This window comes from Wickerhamomyces ciferrii, contig 00273 (assembly GCF_000313485.1).
Source record: "Wickerhamomyces ciferrii WGS project CAIF00000000 data, strain NRRL Y-1031 F-60-10, contig 00273, whole genome shotgun sequence".
NCBI lineage: Eukaryota > Fungi > Ascomycota > Saccharomycetes > Phaffomycetales > Wickerhamomycetaceae > Hansenula > Hansenula ciferrii.
This window is the reverse complement of record NW_011887467.1, coordinates 23,855-44,333: the sequence shown is the minus strand read 5'-3', so window position 1 is coordinate 44,333 and position 20,479 is coordinate 23,855. Positions and strand designations below refer to the sequence as shown.

At 27.8% G+C, this 20,479-nt stretch overlaps 7 protein-coding genes across 7 annotated transcripts; 5 read left to right on the top strand and 2 right to left on the bottom strand.

Moving 5' to 3' along the window:
- Positions 1-364: 364 nt before the first annotated feature.
- On the top strand, positions 365-2,134 carry MPP10 (rRNA-processing protein MPP10; the record flags this gene model as incomplete). The annotated part of the gene is made up of 1 exon (XM_011273040.1): positions 365-2,134. The coding sequence occupies one exon, from the start codon at positions 365-367 to the stop codon at positions 2,132-2,134; it is 1,770 nt and encodes a 589-aa protein (XP_011271342.1).
- Positions 2,135-2,237: 103 nt separating this feature from the next.
- NOC3 (Noc3p) lies at positions 2,238-4,199 on the bottom strand (the record flags this gene model as incomplete). Its single annotated transcript, XM_011273039.1, has 1 exon — positions 2,238-4,199. The coding sequence occupies one exon, from the start codon at positions 4,197-4,199 to the stop codon at positions 2,238-2,240; it is 1,962 nt and encodes a 653-aa protein (XP_011271341.1).
- A 398-nt stretch (positions 4,200-4,597) lies between these two features.
- BN7_6411 (Alpha-amylase) lies at positions 4,598-5,527 on the top strand (the record flags this gene model as incomplete). The annotated part of the gene is made up of 1 exon (XM_011273038.1): positions 4,598-5,527. The coding sequence occupies one exon, from the start codon at positions 4,598-4,600 to the stop codon at positions 5,525-5,527; it is 930 nt and encodes a 309-aa protein (XP_011271340.1).
- Positions 5,528-5,831: 304 nt separating this feature from the next.
- PDX1 (Pdx1p) lies at positions 5,832-7,067 on the top strand (the record flags this gene model as incomplete). The annotated part of the gene is made up of 1 exon (XM_011273037.1): positions 5,832-7,067. One exon carries the CDS (start codon positions 5,832-5,834, stop codon positions 7,065-7,067), a length of 1,236 nt encoding a protein of 411 aa, XP_011271339.1.
- A 115-nt stretch (positions 7,068-7,182) lies between these two features.
- Positions 7,183-8,715, bottom strand: MET3 (sulfate adenylyltransferase; the record flags this gene model as incomplete). The annotated part of the gene is made up of 1 exon (XM_011273036.1): positions 7,183-8,715. The coding sequence occupies one exon, from the start codon at positions 8,713-8,715 to the stop codon at positions 7,183-7,185; it is 1,533 nt and encodes a 510-aa protein (XP_011271338.1).
- Positions 8,716-10,929: 2,214 nt separating this feature from the next.
- On the top strand, positions 10,930-15,018 carry BN7_6408 (uncharacterized protein; the record flags this gene model as incomplete). The annotated part of the gene is made up of 1 exon (XM_011273035.1): positions 10,930-15,018. One exon carries the CDS (start codon positions 10,930-10,932, stop codon positions 15,016-15,018), a length of 4,089 nt encoding a protein of 1,362 aa, XP_011271337.1.
- Positions 15,019-15,555: 537 nt separating this feature from the next.
- Positions 15,556-19,722, top strand: BN7_6407 (uncharacterized protein; the record flags this gene model as incomplete). The annotated part of the gene is made up of 1 exon (XM_011273034.1): positions 15,556-19,722. One exon carries the CDS (start codon positions 15,556-15,558, stop codon positions 19,720-19,722), a length of 4,167 nt encoding a protein of 1,388 aa, XP_011271336.1.
- Positions 19,723-20,479: the final 757 nt, after the last annotated feature.

Below are 20,479 nucleotides of genomic sequence, written 5' to 3'. Positions count from 1 at the left end.
TATATTAATTTTTAATTATTAATATAAATAATCATGAAAATCAAAATTAAATTATAATATATAATGTAAAGATTATAAGACTAAAATTTTAAATATTAATTAATTATCTACGTGAGATCAGCCTGTACTATTATAAATAATAAATATCTTTAGATTATATTAATTTGTTAAAATTGAATATGATTATATGCTTCAATAACGTGGCTCTACCAATAATTTTATGTATGGTGCTTCCCTTACCGGATGAAAATTAACGTATACAAAAATTTTTAGAAGAGCTCATCTCAAAGAAAAAATTACAATATATTAAAAAAAATAGTAAAGTTTTAAGATAAAATTACCAAGTCATATACTTTTTCAAACCATGTCAAGTATAATAAAAGATCTAGGGAATGATCCAGTCAAGATCTTGGATAAAGATTTTGAAAATACAGAAGTTTTAGCTCTTATAAAAGAATTATTGGATCCAATAGCTCAAGGTAATTCAGTTTTAAATGAAATCTTTATTGAAGGACTTGATGCTTCTCAAGTATGGTCTCAAGCTAAACTTATATTAGATTCCACTACTGAAACTTTACTATTTGATAAAATTCCAGCTATTAAAGATAAAATTCTTTCTATTGATCAAGAAAGTAATGAAGATTCTGAACTTGAAGAAGAACAATCAGAACAAGATTCTGATGAACAAGATTTAAGTGAAGGTGATGAAGATGAAGAAGAACAATTGAATGAAAATGGTGAATTAGTTGATGATTTTGAAGAATCTGGTGAAGAAGATGATGACCAAGAACAAGAAGATGAAGATGAAGAACAAGAAGATGAATTAGACAATCAAGAACAAGAAGGTGAAAGTGAAGCACCAAAGAAGGATGCATTTGGGTTAAATGACGAATTTTTCTCCATTGATGATTTCAATAAACAAATTTTAGAACAAGAAAAAAACAATGGTGCTGGTGAAGATGATGAAGAAATTGATTATTTTAAAGATATTCCAGATTCTGATAGTGAAGATGAAGAAACTTTATATTATAATGATTTTTTCCCTAAACCAGGTAATCAAAAAGGTAAAAAATTTGATAAAAAATCATCAAAATCTAAAAAACCTTCTAAAGAAGATAAAATTGAAGATGAAGAAGATGAAGAATTAAAAGAAGAAGATTATGATCAAGGTATGAAAAAAGCAATGTTTGATATATTTGAAGATGATAAACCAAGTGCAAAAAATGAAAATTTATCAAGTTTTGAACGTCAACAATTATCTATTCAAAAGGAAATTCAACAATTAGAATCTGAATCTATTGCAGAAAAAAAATGGGCATTAAAAGGTGAATCAAAATCAAAAGATAGACCAGTTGATTCATTATTAGATGAAGATTTAGAATTTGAACGTAATGCTAAACCAGTTCCAGTTATAACACAAGAAATTACAGAATCAATTGAAGAATTAATTAGAAGAAGAATTAAAGATGATGAATTTGATGATTTACCAAAAAGAGTTATAACAGATGTTACAAATTTTAGACCTTCACATGATTTCCAATTAAGTGAAACTAAATCAACAAAATCATTAGCTGAACTTTATGAAGATGATTATAAAGGAGTTGATACATCATCTGCTGCATCTGAAGAATTAAAAAAATCTCATGATGAAATTAAAAATTTATATCAAACATTATCACATAAATTAGATTCATTATGTTCAGCACATTTCATACCGAAACCTGCACAAAAATCTATTGATATTAAAGTTAATACACCATCTATTTCAATGGAAGATGCACAACCATTAACACAATCTAACGCTAATACATTAGCACCACAAGAAATTTTCAATACCAAAAGATCAGGTAATGAAAATGAAATTCAACTTAAATCAGGTACTGTATTTGCAAGAGATGAATTATCAAGAGAAGATAAACAAAGACTTAGAAGAGCTAATAAAAGAAAAAGATCAAAAGAATTTCAAAATCAAGATCCAGAATCTAATAAAAAATCTAAAAAACAAAATGTTATTGATACTTTATCTAAAGCTAATAATGTTACTATTATTAATGATAAAGGTGAAAAGAGAGATGTTTCTGGTGCATTGAAGAAAGATCAAACTAAACAAGGTTCATCAATGTTAAAATTATAAGAGATTACAATTTTAATCAAATTTAATATTTATAATGTTTTTAAATATATGTACATTATAATTATGACTATATATATTATTAATTCCTTTAGTAATAAGTACATTAATTTTCTTTTGAACGTGATAATAATGATTTAGCACCTTTTGAAACAATTGGACAATAATGTTTTTCTAATAATAAAACTTCATAAATAGTTGCAGCTTCAGGGTTTGATCTTGTTAAAATATCAGTTTCCATTGAAAATCTACCATTTGCAATTCTATCTTCAGTGGAAAACATACCACCAATTTCTGAAAATCTAGCCATTAATTTTTCTAAAAATTTTATAATTGCAATTGAAGATTTTTCAGGTGTATTTAATAAAATCATTGTTAATCTTTTAGAAAAAGCTAAAGCTCTAATTTTAGAACCATTTTTAGATTTGAAAAAAACATTTTCTAAAGCTCTTAATAATAATTCAATTTTAGTTGAAACATTAACTGAAGGTTTTTTAAAATCATTACTTAATGGATCTGCTAATCTTAAAGTTTTATGAGAGAATTCAATATCAGCATCAAATGAAACTTGATATAAAACAGAATATAAAGAATCAACAAAACTTGATAAATCAACTTGAACTTTATATTGAGAATGATTTGAAACTAATGCAAAAGCTGTAACTATAGCTAATAAAATATGACGAGATTCATCATGACCTATACCTTCATCATTAGTTTGTATATCTCTAATAATTTCACGAATAACTTCCAAGAAATCACCTAATAAATCAAAATTTGCCATATGACCAATTCTTGCTAAACCTTCCAATACAGGTGCAATTAATTTTTGTGAATTTTCTCTTAAGACATCTAAATATAATTTTAATAATAATTTTAAAATTTCAGCTTGAAATTTTTCTCTTTCTTGAGCAGAAACAGCTTGTTCAGCTTTTCTCATTTCTTCTTCAATTTCTTTTCTTTCTTTACGAGCTTTTCTTTCCTTTTTAGATAAATGAACTCTATCTTTTTTCTTTAATTTTAATTTTTCAGCCTTTTCCTCTTCAGATGCATTTGGATCATAATCATTTAAAATATTTGCAGAAAGGAAAATATTTATAACACTTTCATCAACTTTAAATTTTCTTGATCTTAAAGTTTTAGTTAATAATCTAATAATATCAAATGAAATATCACCAGCATCATCTTCATTTAATAAAACTTCTAAAGTTTTAATACAATTAGGGAAAATTGGATCATTTTTTGGTGAAGGTTTACAAATTCTTCTAATAACAATTAATAAAATATCTGATCTATAATTGAAATCACTAAAAGAAGAACTTAATTCACATGCAGCTTTAACAGCAAATTGGGCCATTTTAAAATCATTTTTAGCATTTTTAGCTAATTCACTTAATAAATCAATATAATTTTTATAATTTATAATTAAAGTTTGTTCAAAATTTCTTAATTTTTGAATATCTCTTGAAACTTTTTCAGCTTTTTCATGATCAGATAATGGCCTTATTCTATAACCAGGTATTATACTTTTAAAAGCAGGAACTAAAGCTAATAAAGAAAATCTTGAAGTATTTGGATTTTTTGATTGAGCCATACGTAATAATCTTGTAAGCATATTAATATTTTCTTCAGGTTCTTCCATTAATTTACCGACAATTTCAGCAATTTCTTCTTTTAAAGCTAAAATTTTTTCCTCTGTGTCAGGTTCTTCTTCTTCTTCTTGTTCTTGTTGTTTCTGTATTTCTTCTTGATTATTTTCTTCTTCTTCTTTATCTTCTTCAGATTCAGATTCAGATTCATCATCTTCATCATCTTTATCTTCCTCAGCTATTTTCACAACTCTTTCAATCTTACCACCTCTCTTGATGGGAAGAGCACCATAATCTTCGATTTTTTCATTTAATGATCTTGGTTTTAATTCATAATCTTGTTCTTCATCAGAATCATTTACATTATGATTAGCATTATTAGCTAAATTTGCAATCCCAACTGATAAAAGAGAATCTTGTTCTTGTTTCTTTTTTTTTCTTTGTTCTTCAACAAATCTACTAGCTCTTTTTTTACCCATATTATATCCAAAGTTTTATAATTACTAAATCAAATCAAATTAAAACAATATCTTTTGTACCTTATGGTTTAATATTGAAATAAATTTTTTCCTAATAGCGATGAGCTCTGGTTCGCACCACGAATTTCCTTTTTCGGACATTTCGCAATGTTTTTTTTTTAATCAAAGAAATTTAAAAAATACCAAATAAACTGAATTTTAAATTGAAATCTAAAGAAAAAACAGAATATTTCATACTTTTAATATTGTGTTCTGTTTTATATCAAAGAAGTAATCAGTGAGTATGATCATATATATGTGTGTGTGGATTGTATGGACAGAGCTCAGAGTCCAAAGTCCAGAGTTCATATGTTTGTTGATGTTTTTGTGACACTACTAACACATAAACTAAAGAAAATATGGAAACAGAACTGAATGAAAACCTAAGCAACGAGATCTTGGAGATGGACACTGGATCTCTGAACATCGAAGAGGCATTCCTTGCTGAACAACAAGAACAGCAACAACAAAAGCAACAACAAAGACAAGGACATTCTATACCGAAAGTTACAAATAGTACAACTACTACAACAACAACAAGTCAACTATCCAGATCATCAACTTCAAAATCAACTACACCTACTTCAACAACTACGACCACCACAAAGTTCAACAATACAACATTTCAAGATATACAGAATGATAATAATCAAACTAAAGCATTCCGTTTTGTTAATAATTCACCAAATTCAATGCATAAACAAAAATCAAGAATGAAACCAACTTTTAAAGTTGGAAGTCAATTAATCCAGGGGAATGGTGATCACTTGGGGAATAATGAATCTGTTATTATAGAACAAACTTTTAATCATAATGAAGATGGTTCACAATTTATAAATTCAAATGATAGGAAATATGTTTTCCAATTAAATGTTAAAAGACCACCTGGAAGACCAAGAAAATATCCATTAGAAAAACCAAAAGCTAAAAGACCTCAAGGTAGACCAAGAAAATATCCTATTGAAGTAACAGGATCTACAATAAATCATCAACATCACCAACAACATCAACATCAACAACATAATAATAATAATAATCCACCTTCTAAAATTATTAAAAAAACTTTAAAAGATTCAAATAATACTAACTTATCAATCCCTGTTCCCATAGATACTGAACTGATATCTTTAAAGAAAGAAGATGATAAATTAAGAAATATTGGATCACATTCACATTCACATTCAGATTTAGAAAATAATCCAGATTTTGCCCAAAATGAAACTAATTTTGCAATTGCAACAGCAGGTGCAACTCAATCAGCTTTTACACATGACCAAAGGAAACAATAATGTATTTTATATTTTAATGATGATTAATGATGATTTAAATACGTATGAATTACTTAATAATTTGTAAAAATTGACGTAAAACGGTCTTTTTAAAGCTCATAAAATTACCCAATCGGGCAGTCTACCATATAGGGAATTCCCGTGGGAATCTGTTTTAGTGGGGGTTCATCAGGTGGAAATCGAAAAAAAAAAGTAGAACAGGTTTCCGAATATCAACATTGATTAAATTAATACAATACAATTGATTTTAAAGGTATCAATTAAATTTAAATATTCATATAAACCACATAATAAAGATTGAGAAATGCTTCGTCTTACCTCTAAAACTTTTGTTTCTAATTTACGTCAAGCTCAAAGAAGATGTCTTCATTCTTCAAATTCATTATTAAAAGCTGAATTCTTTAATATGCCTGCAATGTCACCAACTATGAATGAAGGTGGTATTGTTGAATGGAAATTTAAAGAAGGTGATTCATTTGCTTCAGGTGATATCTTGTTAGAAGTTGAAACTGATAAATCCACAATTGATGTTGAAGCTCAAGATGATGGTATTTTAGCTAAAATTATTAAAGAAAATGGTACAAAAGATTTAGCTGTTGGTACTCCAATTGCTATTCTTGCAGAAACTAAAGATGATTTATCAAATTTACCAGAAGTTCCAACTGAAGGTAAATCAGCTCCAAAAGAAGAACCAAAAAAACAAGAATCACCAGCTCCAAAGAAAGAATCAACACCATCTAAACCACCATCATCATCATCATCATCATCAAGTTTCGAATCAACAAAAGCTGATCCAAAACAAACCTTATTCCCATCAGTTGCATCTTTATTAGAATCAAATAATATTTCTAAAGATGAAGCATTTGAAAAAATTCAAGCAACAGGTCCAAATGGTCGTTTAGTAAAAGGTGATGTATTAGCTTATTTAGGTAAAATTACAAAAGATTCAGTTTCAAAAGTTGCAAGTTTTATTCAATCAAATTCTAAATTAGATTTATCAAATATTGAAAAATTACAAATACAACCAAAACAATCTGCAGAAAAAGATATTACAAAAGATTCTAAAAAACAATCAAAACCAAAACCTGAACCAAAAATTATTCAACAAACTTTTGATTTATCTCAATTACAATTACAAGCTTCTGAATTTAGTGAAGCAAATGGTATTCAATTTGATTTAACAAAATATATTGAAGAAGCTTCAACTCGTGCACAACAATTTGCTTATCAAAAACAAGTTATTGAAAGTGATTATTATGATTCTGTTTTTGAAGATTTAATTGCCTTACCAACTAATTTAGATAGATTTAATGTTAAATTAGATTTAAATTTAGGTTCTGCTCAACCAACTTCATCATTTGGTAATGTTTCAGATTTATTAGATTTTGTTGAATCAAAATCTTCTTTTAATAATTCAACAATTTCAAATCCAACAGTTTCAATTAAAGTTACAACAAATCCAAAAATTTCTGATTCTGAAGCAAAAGCTAATGCATTTATTAAAAAATTTCAAACTTATATTAACAACCCAGGTTTTTAATATAGAAATGTTTGTATAGGATATTTATAGAAAAAAAATTTACATAAATTTAATAAATTAAAAATTTGTACATTAAAATATAATTACTCTAGTCTATATATATATATGTTATAATCTAGAAACGGAAGAAACCTTGTTCTTCTAAATATAAAACAATTTTTTGTACAGCAGTTAATGGATTACCAGATAAATCAATTGAAATTTCTGAATCTTCAAATTGAATTTTATCAGATTCATCATTAATAGTAATAAAAGTACCAGCTTTTGAAACTTCTTTTTTATATTGATCAACTTGTTTATTATCACCAGATTCATTCAAGATAATAGTACCAGCACCTGATCTTGTTAATTCATGAGCAATAAAAGGTGATGAAAATTGTTTATTTAAAATTGTATAATGTCTACCACCAAATTGATTAAAAGTTGCTAATAAAGCATTTGATAAAATTGAAGAATTTAAATATAAAGTAAAACCTTGTTTTGGTCTTGGAGGATGAGATTCTCTTAAAATTTTAACAACTTCTGGATAAGAAAACCAACTTGGAATTTCTGAACCATCTTTTAATCTTTTACGTAATTCAGTACCTGAAATATTTGCAGTTTTAACACCTTCTTTAATAGTATCAATTGGTGCATAACGATCTTCATCTGGTAAATAAGTAACCATTCTAAATGGAACAACTTCAATACCTAATTCATGTTTAAATTCTTCAACTAATTCTTGAGCATCATAAGGACCATAAAAATCTTGACCTTTTGAATTTGAACCAGGTCCTGCATGATCTCTACCAACAATAAAATGTGTAGCACCATAATTTTTTCTAATAATTGCATGCCAAACAGCTTCTCTTGGACCACCCATTCTCATAGCAATTGGTAATAAAGATAATTGAGCTAACCCACTTGGATATCTTTTAATAATTTCTTGATAAACTCTAACTCTTGTATGATGATCAATATCACCTGGTTTAGTTAAACCAACAACTGGATGAATTAAAACATTAGCAGTATGTTCTCTTGCAGCTCTAACAGTTAATTCTCTATGAGCTCTATGCATTGGATTTCTTGTTTGGAAAGCAACAACTCTTTCCCAATTTTTCAATTTAAATTCATCTCTTAATTGATTTGGAGTTTTACGTAAAGCAGTATAATCATAATGAATTGGTAATCTAATAGCTTCTAATTCACCACCAATATAAACATCACCAGCAGTTTCAAATAAATATTTAATAGCTGGATGTTCTGGATCACCACCAAAGACTTTTTTAGCTTCATTTTGTTTATCTGGTTGATAAATATCAGCAATGGTTAAAATAGCTAAAGCATAACCATCTTCATCTCTTAAAGTAACTCTTTCACCTGTTGAATATTTAGCAGCATCTTGTTTAAATAAATCTAAAACAATTGGGATTGACCATACAAGACCATTTGATAAATGTAATTTTTCAACAACACCATCATAATCTTTTTGAGTTAAAAATCCAGTTAATGGAGAAAACCCACCATTTAAAATTAATTCTAAATCACATAATTGACGAGGATTTAAAGTAATTGATTGTAATTTTTCAGATTCTTGTAAAAGTTGATCTTTTTTATGAGAATCTCTTGAAATTAAATCTTGTAAGACACCACCGTGAGGAGCAGGCATTTTGAATATTATATTTGTTAATGAACTAATCAATTATATAGATCAAATCAAGATTTTAAAATATTACTAGAATTTAAAACGTTTTTAAATGAAAATTCGTCCAAAAGATTATAGATTGATTATAACACCAGATCACGTGAGATGAGCACTCGCCACAATAAAATTTTACTGGCCACTTTTGGCTGGTGAAGTCATTGATTTACAAATTATTTGATACTGGTGGGAAATAATATACAGAATTATTGTTTATGATAAGAGTAATGGTCTATTAATGTACTGGTTGTAACTTGTTTTCTAAGTGTATGGTTTTGATTTTGTGATTTGATACTCAAGAAAAAAAAATCAAAGACAGAAAAATTGGCTGCTTCATATTTCGGAATTCTCTTGTCAATTTATTCATAGATCTTGTATATTCGTATTACTTGGTGTTGAATAAATTATTTATCGTAGAGTATTCTCTTTATAAATATGACAGTGGCTTGAACTTTAAATGAGCCACTTTTAATTGCCACAATAGCCACAACACAGTTAAAGACTTGGTAAATAAAGTGTAGAATATGATCATCATGAAGATAAATTAAGATATCAGCTCTTAGTATGCTCATGATATTCTCAATGATCCATAATATTGGTAAAATCATTTAAATTAATGAACGTACTCAAGTTTGTAAAATTGTTGATTTGATAAAATTTGACACATATTTTCGCCGAACATGATTTGTTTTTGCTTATGTAATACCATTAATTTATAAGAATTTTTAAGAATTTAATATTTATATCAATTTAATTGATTGAATTAATAATTTGAAGTATAATATCTGATCATTATGTATGATATATTATGTGTATATACACGATCTCTTTATATAACCGAATTAAATTATCTGATATTTAATTTATAAATATTTATAAATTATAATTAAAATTTTAATAATTTATAATTCATAATTTTACCAACATGTTACTTTTTAAATTTAAAATCAAAATTGATAATTTGAAATCATACTAAATATTATATATTTTATATAAATTATTTTTTTACGAAAAATACAATTATTTTGATCTAATAATATGAAAATGAGCAAGACAATCGTAATCATCATATTTTTCAATTAAAAATCATAAGTTTATTAATTATATTTTGATGAACTTAAAAAATCGGTGTTCACCTTCCTCATTTGGTGTCAATTCCACTAAAACCGAGATATTATACAAGAAATATAGTTAGCTTATACTTTTTATTTTGTTGAGTGCTTGGAACTTAGTATGCAATACATATGGAAAAAAATGTATGAGTTTAAGTCTATATTTATCAGTAATATATCATGATTAATAATATTGGGGATTCATGTGTCTTAAGTGCAGTCAAAGCTGATATGATCCATGAAAATAAAAGTAACATAAATGCTTTTGCAATTCAAAACTGAACAGCTCAATTGATAAACTATTCGAGGAAAACATATATAGTAGATGACATGATGACATACTTCTATAACAGAGCTAATTTCAAAGTTTATGGATATCCTCTATTTTTAAAAGTTTTTGATCATAAACCCGTTGAACCCTTTATCAACCTCTTTTAAAGGCTGTAAAAACAAGACAAGAACACCCAAAACCCTCAACACGAGAACAATAAGACACGCGTATACCAAGAGATTATATATTTATCTAATTGATCAACTTGTACATTTGATGGGTTCATTACTACGAATCTGTTCAAACTCATCACTTCATTTCCTGTTTGGGATTCAGATCCGGCAAATCCATTGTTTGGTGTGCGATTGAGATTTTTGTACCAGTTTTGAAAAAAACAAATGGAAAAAGGGCAAACTTGATGATGGATGAATTGAAGTGATTGAAGTTGAAGACAAAGAGATAGAAGATGATTAGACCATAAGATAGGTATATGAACAGATCTCATTCAGTATGAGCAGACCTCCATGGGTTTCAGCTTCTTCTTTGCTGCAAACCTTTAAAATTCCGTGTATTTCCAATGTTAAGTTAAACATTAATACCCAATGAGCTGTATACTCATCAAATTTTAATGCGTCTCCGTTCAATACCTGCATAAATTTCCAAAATTTCAACTGATTGAAAAGATAATCTTGACTTTAATTAAAACTGTTTAAATACACATGAATTATCCCTTAATATTTGGTATGGTTTACTCTTATATTAGCTTATAAGGTTTCATAAACAATTATAGTATAAATTATGTCTTCAGCCGTATCATTTACAGATAAAGATCTAGACATTGAATATAATATAGAGGAAGTACCTCAAAAACCAGTGAAAAGATTATTTACACCATTCTTATCCAAGACAGTCCCTCCAATACCTCAAGAATCAGATAGGAAACCATTCCCATTATATCACTCAAATTTTATTTCAAAAGGTTTATTTCTTTGGTTATTACCATTATTGAAAAATGGATATAAAAGAACTTTACAACAACAAGATTTATGGAAATTAGATGAACATACTTCAATTGATTATGTTTATTCTAAATATAAATTCCATTTTGAAGAAATTATAACTAAACATCAATTGAAAAATCCAAATTCTAAAGAAATTCCAAGATTTGCATTAGTTATTGCATTATTGAAAACTTTCCAATGGGAATATACAGTCTCTTTAATTGTTAGAATAATTGCAAATGCATTGGGAGCATTTTCTCCAATAGTTTCTAAAGAATTAATTAAATTTATTGAAAGAAAAGCACTTTTCCCCAATACTAAAATGAATGATGGTATAGGTTATTCTATTGGATTAACATTAATGTTAATGCTTTCATCTATTATAATGAATCAATCATTTGAATATTCAAAATTAGTTGGTGGTCATGCAAGAACAATTTTAACAAAAGCATTATTAGAACATTCATTTATTGCTAATGCAGAAACAAGATATCATTATCCACCTTCCAAAATTATTTCATTTATGAGTGCAGATTTATCAAGAATTGATTTAGCATTTGGTATTTTCCCCATTGCATTGGCATTCCCTGTACCTATTATTATTGGTGTTGTACTTTTAATTGTTAATTTAGGTGTTGTTGCATTAGTTGGGATAGCTATTTTCCTTGTTATTTTATTTATAATGACTATACCTTCAAAAAGTATGGTTGCTTATAGAATTAAAGCAAATGTTTTCACAGATGAAAGAGTTGGTATAATGAGAGAAGTTTTACAATCAATGAAAATTATTAAATTTTATTCATGGGAAGATGCATATGAAAAATCAATTACTTTAGTTAGAGATAAAGAATCATCTTATGTTTTTAAATTTCAAATGACTTTAAATATATTAATGACCATTGCATTCAATTCTTCATCAATAACATCAATGGGTGCATTCTTGGTACTTTATGCAATTGGGAACCATGGTAACCCAGCAAATATCTTTGCATCATTAACTTTATTCACTGTGTTGGCTATCCAGGTTACAAATTTCCCATTAGTTTTATCATTATGTGCTGATGGTCTTACTGCAGTTGATAGATTAACTAAATTTTTCCAATCACCAGTTGAAAAATCAAGAGAAGAGGATTTTTATAATAATGAATTAATTACAAATGAATCAAATGATGTTGTTAAAATTATTGATGGTGAATTTGAATGGACTCAATTTGAAGAATTAAAAGAAGATGAAACTCCAAAAATTGTATGGTATAAGAAATTATTAGGCAAGAAGCAAATCAATCAAGAACAAAAAACTGTGGAAAAACACCAAGATGAACAAACAATTGAAAAAACTTCTGTTAATACAAATAAATTACATGGAATTAATTTAACAATTTCTAAAGGTGAATTCATTGTGATTACAGGTTCAGTTGGTTCAGGTAAATCATCATTATTATCTGCAATTTCCTCATTCATGACTAAAACCCAAGGTACAGTATCAATTAAAGGATCACATTTACTTTGTGGAGAACCATGGATTCAAAACACAACAGTTAAAGAAAACATTTTATTTGGTGAAGAATATGATCTTGTTAAATATAATAAAGTTGTTGATGTATGTGCATTAACTTCAGATTTTAAGGCATTACCAGCTGGTGATTTAACTGAAATTGGTGAAAGAGGTGTTACATTATCTGGTGGACAAAAAGCTCGTATAAATTTAGCAAGGGCTATATATACAAATAGAGATGTTTATTTATTTGATGATATCTTAAGTGCAGTTGATGCAAATGTTGGTAAACATATTATAGATAATTGCTTGTTAGGTTATATTAAAGACAAGACAAGAATTTTAGCATCACATCAATTATCATTAATAAATAAAGCTGATCGTGTTGTGTTTTTGAAAGGGGATGGTACTATTGATATAGGTACTGAAAGTGAATTAAGATTGAAAAACCCACAATTTGTTACATTAATGGAATTTAATAAAGAACGTGAAACTGAAGCTAAACTTGGTATAGATCCAAATGATCAAATAACCAAAGTTACAAGTATTGAAGATAGGAAACCCCAAACAGATGGTGTATTAGGTTCAGAAGAAGAACGTGTTTATAATAGTATACCATTAATAATTTACAAACAATATGTTTTAGCAGGTCAAGGTATATTAAAATTTACAGCAGTTCCGATAACAATTTTAAGTATTGCAATTGCAGTTTTTTCAACATTATTTGCAAATGTTTGGCTTTCATTTTGGGTTTCCCGGAAATTTTCCTCATTAACTAATGGATCATATATTGGTATTTATATTGGATTAACCATATTTAGTGTTTTCGCAAATGCTCTGGAACTTTTCATTATGGGGTATATATTTGTTGAAGCTTCTAAAATTTTAAATTTAAAAGCTGTGAAGAGAATTTTACATACCCCTATGCAATTTATAGATACAACTCCAATTGGTCGTATATTGAATAGATTTTCCAAAGATACTAATTCATTAGATAATGAAATTGGTCAACAATTAAAACTTTTCCTACATTTCTTAGGTTATATTATGGGTATTATAATATTGGCAATAATTTATTTACCATGGTTTGCAATTGCAGTACCATTTTTAGCAATTTTTTTCATTGGTATAACAAATTTTTATCAAGCATCAGCAAGAGAAGTTAAAAGATTAGAAGCTATTAATAGATCATTTGTTTATAATAATTTTAATGAAGTTACAAATGGTTTAAATACTATAAAGGCATATGGAGCACAGGAGAGATTTATCCGAAAAAATGATAAATTTGTTGATGGATTAAATGAAGTTTATTTTGTTGTTTTATCAAATCAAAGATGGATAAGTGTTGCATTAGATTGTTTAGCTGGGGGATTAGTTTTCATTGTTTCTATTCTTTCAGTAACTGGTCAATTCAATATTAATGCATCATCTGTTGGATTACTAACTTACTATATGGTTGATTTATCAGCTGTTTTATCAGCTTTATTAGTTGCATATGCTGAAGTTGAAAATGAAATGAACTCAGTGGAAAGAGTTTGTCATTATGCAAATAATTTGGAACAAGAATCTGCTTATAGAACTTTGGATTATCAACCAAGACCAACATGGCCAGAACAAGGTTCCATAGAATTTAAAAATTTATCTTTTAAATATCGTGATGATTTACCATTAATATTGAAAAATTTATCATTTAATGTTGAGAAAGGTGAAAAAATTGGTATTTGTGGTAGAACAGGTGCAGGTAAAAGTTCATTGATGGTTGCACTGTATAGAATTGCAGAATTTTCAGAAGGTCAAGTATTTATTGATGGTGTTGATATAAGTAAATTAGGGATACATGATTTAAGATCAAAATTATCAATTATTCCACAAGATCCTGTTTTGTTCCAAGGTAATATAAGGAAAAATTTAGATCCATTTAATGAAAGTACAGAATCTGAATTATGGGATGCTTTAAGAAGAAGTGGATTAATAACATTTGATGAAATGATTAAATTAAAGGATGAAAATGAAAATGAATATAGTAAATTTCATTTAAATAGTGTTGTTGAAGATGAAGGTTCAAATTTTTCATTAGGAGAACGTCAATTATTAGCATTAGCCAGGGCATTGGTTCGTCGTTCCAAAATTTTAATTATGGATGAAGCCACATCAAGTGTTGATTATAAAACTGATTCATTAGTTCAAGAAACGATTGCAAGGGAATTCAGTGATTGTACCATTTTATGTATTGCTCATAGATTGAAAACCATTATTAGATATGATAAGATTTTAGTTTTGGAGAAAGGTGAATTGGAAGAATTTGATAAGCCATTAAAACTTTTCCAAAAACGTGGTATTTTCAGAGAAATGTGTGAAGCTTCTAATTTAAATTATAATGATTTTGTATAGCTTAACTCAAAATAAACTTTTCGAAAAACAAGCTTTTTTTAAATATCTCGTATATACTTTTACAATGCGGAATCTTTAAGAACTCCGAGACTCCGTTAAGTAAAAGAAAATGGCGCTTATGTCATCAGAATATACGTCAGTTGGAAATTCAGCTGTAAGATAGGCAAAATTTAGAGGCGTTGAAAATGGTTGAGAATAGGCCTTTTAAGTGGGATTTAAGTGGGATAATTATGAGATAAAGAGTCAATATAGACATTTAGTTGGAATAATAGACATCATTTGGACTATTCTCTGTGTAGATTATTGCCTCTGTTATTTGTTACATAAGCTGATGTTGTTGATCTAAATTATCGTACGAAATGAAATGTTTTAATGTCAATGGATTTAAAGCGCATTAATTCCGTTGAGCAAAAAAGTAAAAGTAAATATAAATATAAATTTAGGCTGTAAACAATAAAATTTGATCTTTATATAAAGGACAGTGGCGATTTATTGGATTAGTTGTTAGTTTTTGTTTGGTTATTGGTGCTGGTCAACATGTCTTCAAACACCTCAATGAAAGACGAAGATGATTATCAAGATCTTGAGAAATCAAATGCTCATATTCAACAACCAAGACCTGTGAAGAGATTATTAACTCCATTATTAACAAAATATGTTCCTCCAATACCTCAAGAATCTGAAAGAACAAGATTCCCATTCTATCATACAAATATTTTCTCAAAAGCTTTATTCGCTTGGTTATTACCATTATTATTTAAAGGTTATAAAAGAACTTTACAACAAGAAGATTTATGGAAATTAGATGAACATACATCGATAGACCATGTTTATATTAAATTTGAAAAACACTTAAATGAAGAATGGTTAAAATTTGATGCTAAGCATGATCCTATTAAAAATCCTGATGCTTTCCCAAGATTTGCTATCTTTATGGCTTTGATGAAAACTTTTAAATATGAATATACCGTTGCTATTGTAACTAAAATTATATCAAATGCATTAAGTGCATTTACACCTCTTGTGTCTAAAAAATTAATTAGTTTTATTAGTGAAAAGGCGCTTGTACCAGATACTCCTATAAATAAAGGTATTGGTTATGCATTTGGTATTACATTTATGTTAATGTTTTCTGCAATTTTTATGAATCAATCTCTATTACATTCAAAATTTGTTGGTGGTCATTCAAGAACTATATTAACAAAAGCTTTAATTCAAAAATCTTTGATTGCAAATGCCGAAACAAGATTCCATTATCCAAGTGGTCGAATCATTTCATTCATGAGTGCTGATTTACAAAGAATTGATGAATCATTATTTGAATTACCAACTGGGTTTACCACATTAGAACCAATAATTATAGCTATTGTTTTATTAATCGTGAACATTGGTGTCTCAGCATTAGCTGGTATTGCAATTTTCTTTTTAACATTAATTTTAATGGGTGTTCCAGCTGGTTCATTATTTAAAATTAGAGAAGCTGCAAATGTTTTCACAGATCAAAGAGTTGGTAAAATGAGAGAAGTTATTCAATCAATGAAGATGATTAAATTTTATTCATGGGAAGATGCTTATGAAAATTTAATTACTGGTATAAGATCAAAAGAATCTTCATTAGTTTTGAAATTCCAATTGACTATTAATGTTATGATTACAATTGCTATTAATGCTTCATCAATCACTTCAATGGGTGCCTTTTTGGTGCTTTATGCTGTTAAATCTCATGGGAACCCGGCAAATGTTTTTTCATCTTTATCTCTTTTTGGTATCTTATCACAACAAGTTATTGAATTACCAATGGTTTTTTCATCAGCTGCTGAAGGTTTATTAAGTTTAGATAGAATTACAAAATATTTAAGATCTCCAGTGGAAACTTTTGATGTTGAAAATTTTTATGATAGTGAATTAATTAAAAATGATGAAATTGCTGTTCAAATTGAAAATGGTGAATTTGAATGGGAATTATTCACTGAAATAAAAGAAGATGATGAAGAAACTAAAAAACAAAAAAAGAAAGATGAAAAACAAAGAAAAAAAGAACTCAAAAAATCACAAGGTGGTAATGGTTGGTTTAATAAAAAAACTAAAACCACTGAAGATTCTTCAAATGATGAAATTAATAAAGAATCATCAACAGACGAAGATAATACAAATCAACAAAAGCCTTTTAAATTATCAAACATCAATCTAAAAATCTCCAAAGGTGAATTTATAGTTGTCACAGGACCAATAGGTTCAGGTAAATCATCATTATTATCTGCAATTAGTGCATTCATGACCAAAACTGATGGTAAAATAGCTATAAATGGATCCAATTTATTATGTGGTGCACCATGGGTTCAAAACACTACAATAAGAGAAAATGTTTTATTTGGTTCAAAATTTGATCATGTAAAATATAAAAAAGTTTTAGAGGTTTGTTCATTAGAACATGATTTAAAATCATTACTAGCTGGTGATATGACTGAAATTGGTGAAAGAGGTGTCACATTATCTGGTGGACAAAAAGCTCGTGTTAATTTAGCAAGAGCTGTATACGCAGATAAAGAAGTTTATTTATTTGATGATATCTTAAGTGCAGTTGATGCAAATGTTGGTAAAAATATTACTGAAAATTGTTTATTGGGATTATTATCTTCCAAGACAATTATTATTGCAACACATCAATTATCATTAATTAGTAAAGCTGATCGTGTTGTCTTTTTAAATGGTGATGGACTAATTGATGTTGGTACTGAATCAGAATTAAGATCCAAGAACAAAGATTTTGTTAAATTAATGGAATATAATAAAGAATTAGAGCAAAAAAACACAGATGATGAAGAACAAATTAATGATAAAATTACAAAAGTTACAAGTATTGCTGATAAACCTTCTGGTCCAATTGATGGTACACTATTTGGAGAAGAAGAACGTGCATTTGATAGTATCCCACTTTCATTATATAAACAATATGTTAAAGCAGGTCAAGGTATGTTTGGATTTACTGCATTCCCATTAACCATAATTTGTATAATTTTATCAGTTTTCGTTAATTTATTTACAAATGTTTGGTTATCATTTTGGGTTGCACAAAAATTTAAAAATTTATCAAATGGTCAATATATTGGACTTTATGTTATGTTCACTGTGTTGAGTGTCTTGTTTGTTGTTGTTGAATTAGCAATTATGGGTTATGTATTTACAGAAGCTTCCAAAACATTAAATTTAAAAGCTATGCAAAAAGTTTTACATTCACCAATGAGTTTTATTGATACAACACCAGTTGGTAGAATTATTAATAGATTTTCCAAAGATACTAATTCATTAGATAATGAAATTGGTATGCAATTAAAATTATTTTTACATTTTTCATCAACAATTATTGGTATTATAATCTTAGCTATAATTTATTTACCATGGTTTGCAATTGCTGTACCATTTTTAGCAATTTTTTTCCTTTGTGCAACAAATTTTTATCAAGCATCATCAAGAGAAGTTAAAAGATTAGAAGCTATTAATAGATCATTTGTTTATAATAATTTTAATGAAGTTATGAATGGTATGAATACTATTAAAGCATATGGTGCAGGTGAAAGATTTATTCGTAAAAATGACATATTTGGTGATCAACTGAATGAAGTTTATTTTGTTGTTGTATCAAATCAAAGATGGATTGCAGTTAATTTAGATATAATGGCCACTGCAGTTGTATTCATAGTGGCTATGCTTTCAGTGACGGGTCAATTTAGTATTAATGCATCATCAGTTGGGTTATTAACTTATTATATGATTGAATTATCACAAATGTTATCATTTTTGATGCAAACATATTCAGAAGTTGAAAATGAAATGAATTCAGTGGAAAGAGTTTGTCATTATGCAAATGATTTAGAACAAGAATCTGCTTACAGAACATTGGATTATCAACCAAGACCAACATGGCCAGAAGAAGGTGGTATAAAATTTGATAATTTATCATTAAGATATCGTGATGGATTACCATTAGTTTTGAAAAATTTATCAATTGATATTAAAGGTGGTGAAAAAATTGGTATTTGTGGTAGAACAGGTGCAGGTAAAAGTTCATTAATGATTGCCCTGTATAGAATTGCAGAATTTGCAGAAGGTGGAATTTTTATTGATGGAACTGATATAAGTAAATTAGGATTACATGATTTAAGATCTAAATTATCAATTATCCCACAAGATCCTGTTTTGTTCCAAGGTACAATTAAATCTAATTTAGATCCATTTAATGAAAGTACAGAATCTGAATTATGGGATGCTTTAAGAAGAAGTGGATTAATAACACCTGAAGAAATGATCAAGATGAAGGATGAAAATGAAAATGAATACAGTAAATTCCATTTAAATAGTGTTGTTGAAGATGAAGGTTCAAATTTCTCATTAGGTGAACGTCAATTATTAGCATTAGCTAGAGCATTAGTTCGTCGTTCCAAAATTTTAATTATGGATGAAGCAACTTCAAGTGTTGATTATAAAACTGATTCATTGGTTCAAGAAACAATTGCAAGAGAATTTAGTGATTGTACCATTTTATGTGTTGCTCATAGATTAAAGACTATTATTAAATATGATAGGATTTTAGTTTTGGAGAAAGGGGAATTGGAAGAATTTGATAAACCATTAGACCTTTTCAAAAAACAAGGTATTTTCAGAGATATGTGTAAAATTTCAAATATTGGAGTTGAAGATTTTTAAATTTTGATTGTTTGATTGTTTCTTTTTCTGAGAGTTTATGAAATTGTTAGCAATTTTAATTAATCATTTGTTTTATATTGATGTGGCGTTTGAATTATATTAGGAATTGATTTTAAGTAATTGGATATGAAATTATTGTTAAGGAATCAATTGTGTAAATATTTATAGAACGGTTAAATTATCCTTGAAGTAATTAATCATAATAGTTAAGTACATAGGAATAATACATGTAAATAAGGTGTTGATTGTGTTGTACATAAAATACTAGATCATACAAGTTAACCATTAAGGTAATTGATCAACCATAAAATATGTACTGAATTAAAATTGCACGCTACTAATTTAAATGTTGAAAATCAGTGGTCATTGATCAGTGTGCACGCGAGCATTAGGCTAATTTGACTTTATTGTATAGAAAAGCCGATTAATTCCTTTGTTTAAAAAATCTCTGTTTATGTAAGTTTCGAGATCTTCAAGTATACACACATCGGGTTTGGAATTTGGTACATGAGTGCAGCCCCGATTCAGATCTGAATCATGAATCATGAGGCTAACAAGAGTGAGCAACTTTAGACTTTGAGCTTTAGATCTTGATTTGAAATTAATTGTTCCTTCGAGGACGGTATTAATCCATGATGATTTGATTGCTATAAGCAAATGTCTATCCGAAGAGACACTTGTGATTATTGATAACTGGGATGATGAGTAGCTGATCACTTGGTGTACTACTCCAACTGATTTTCACTTGAAAGCTGAA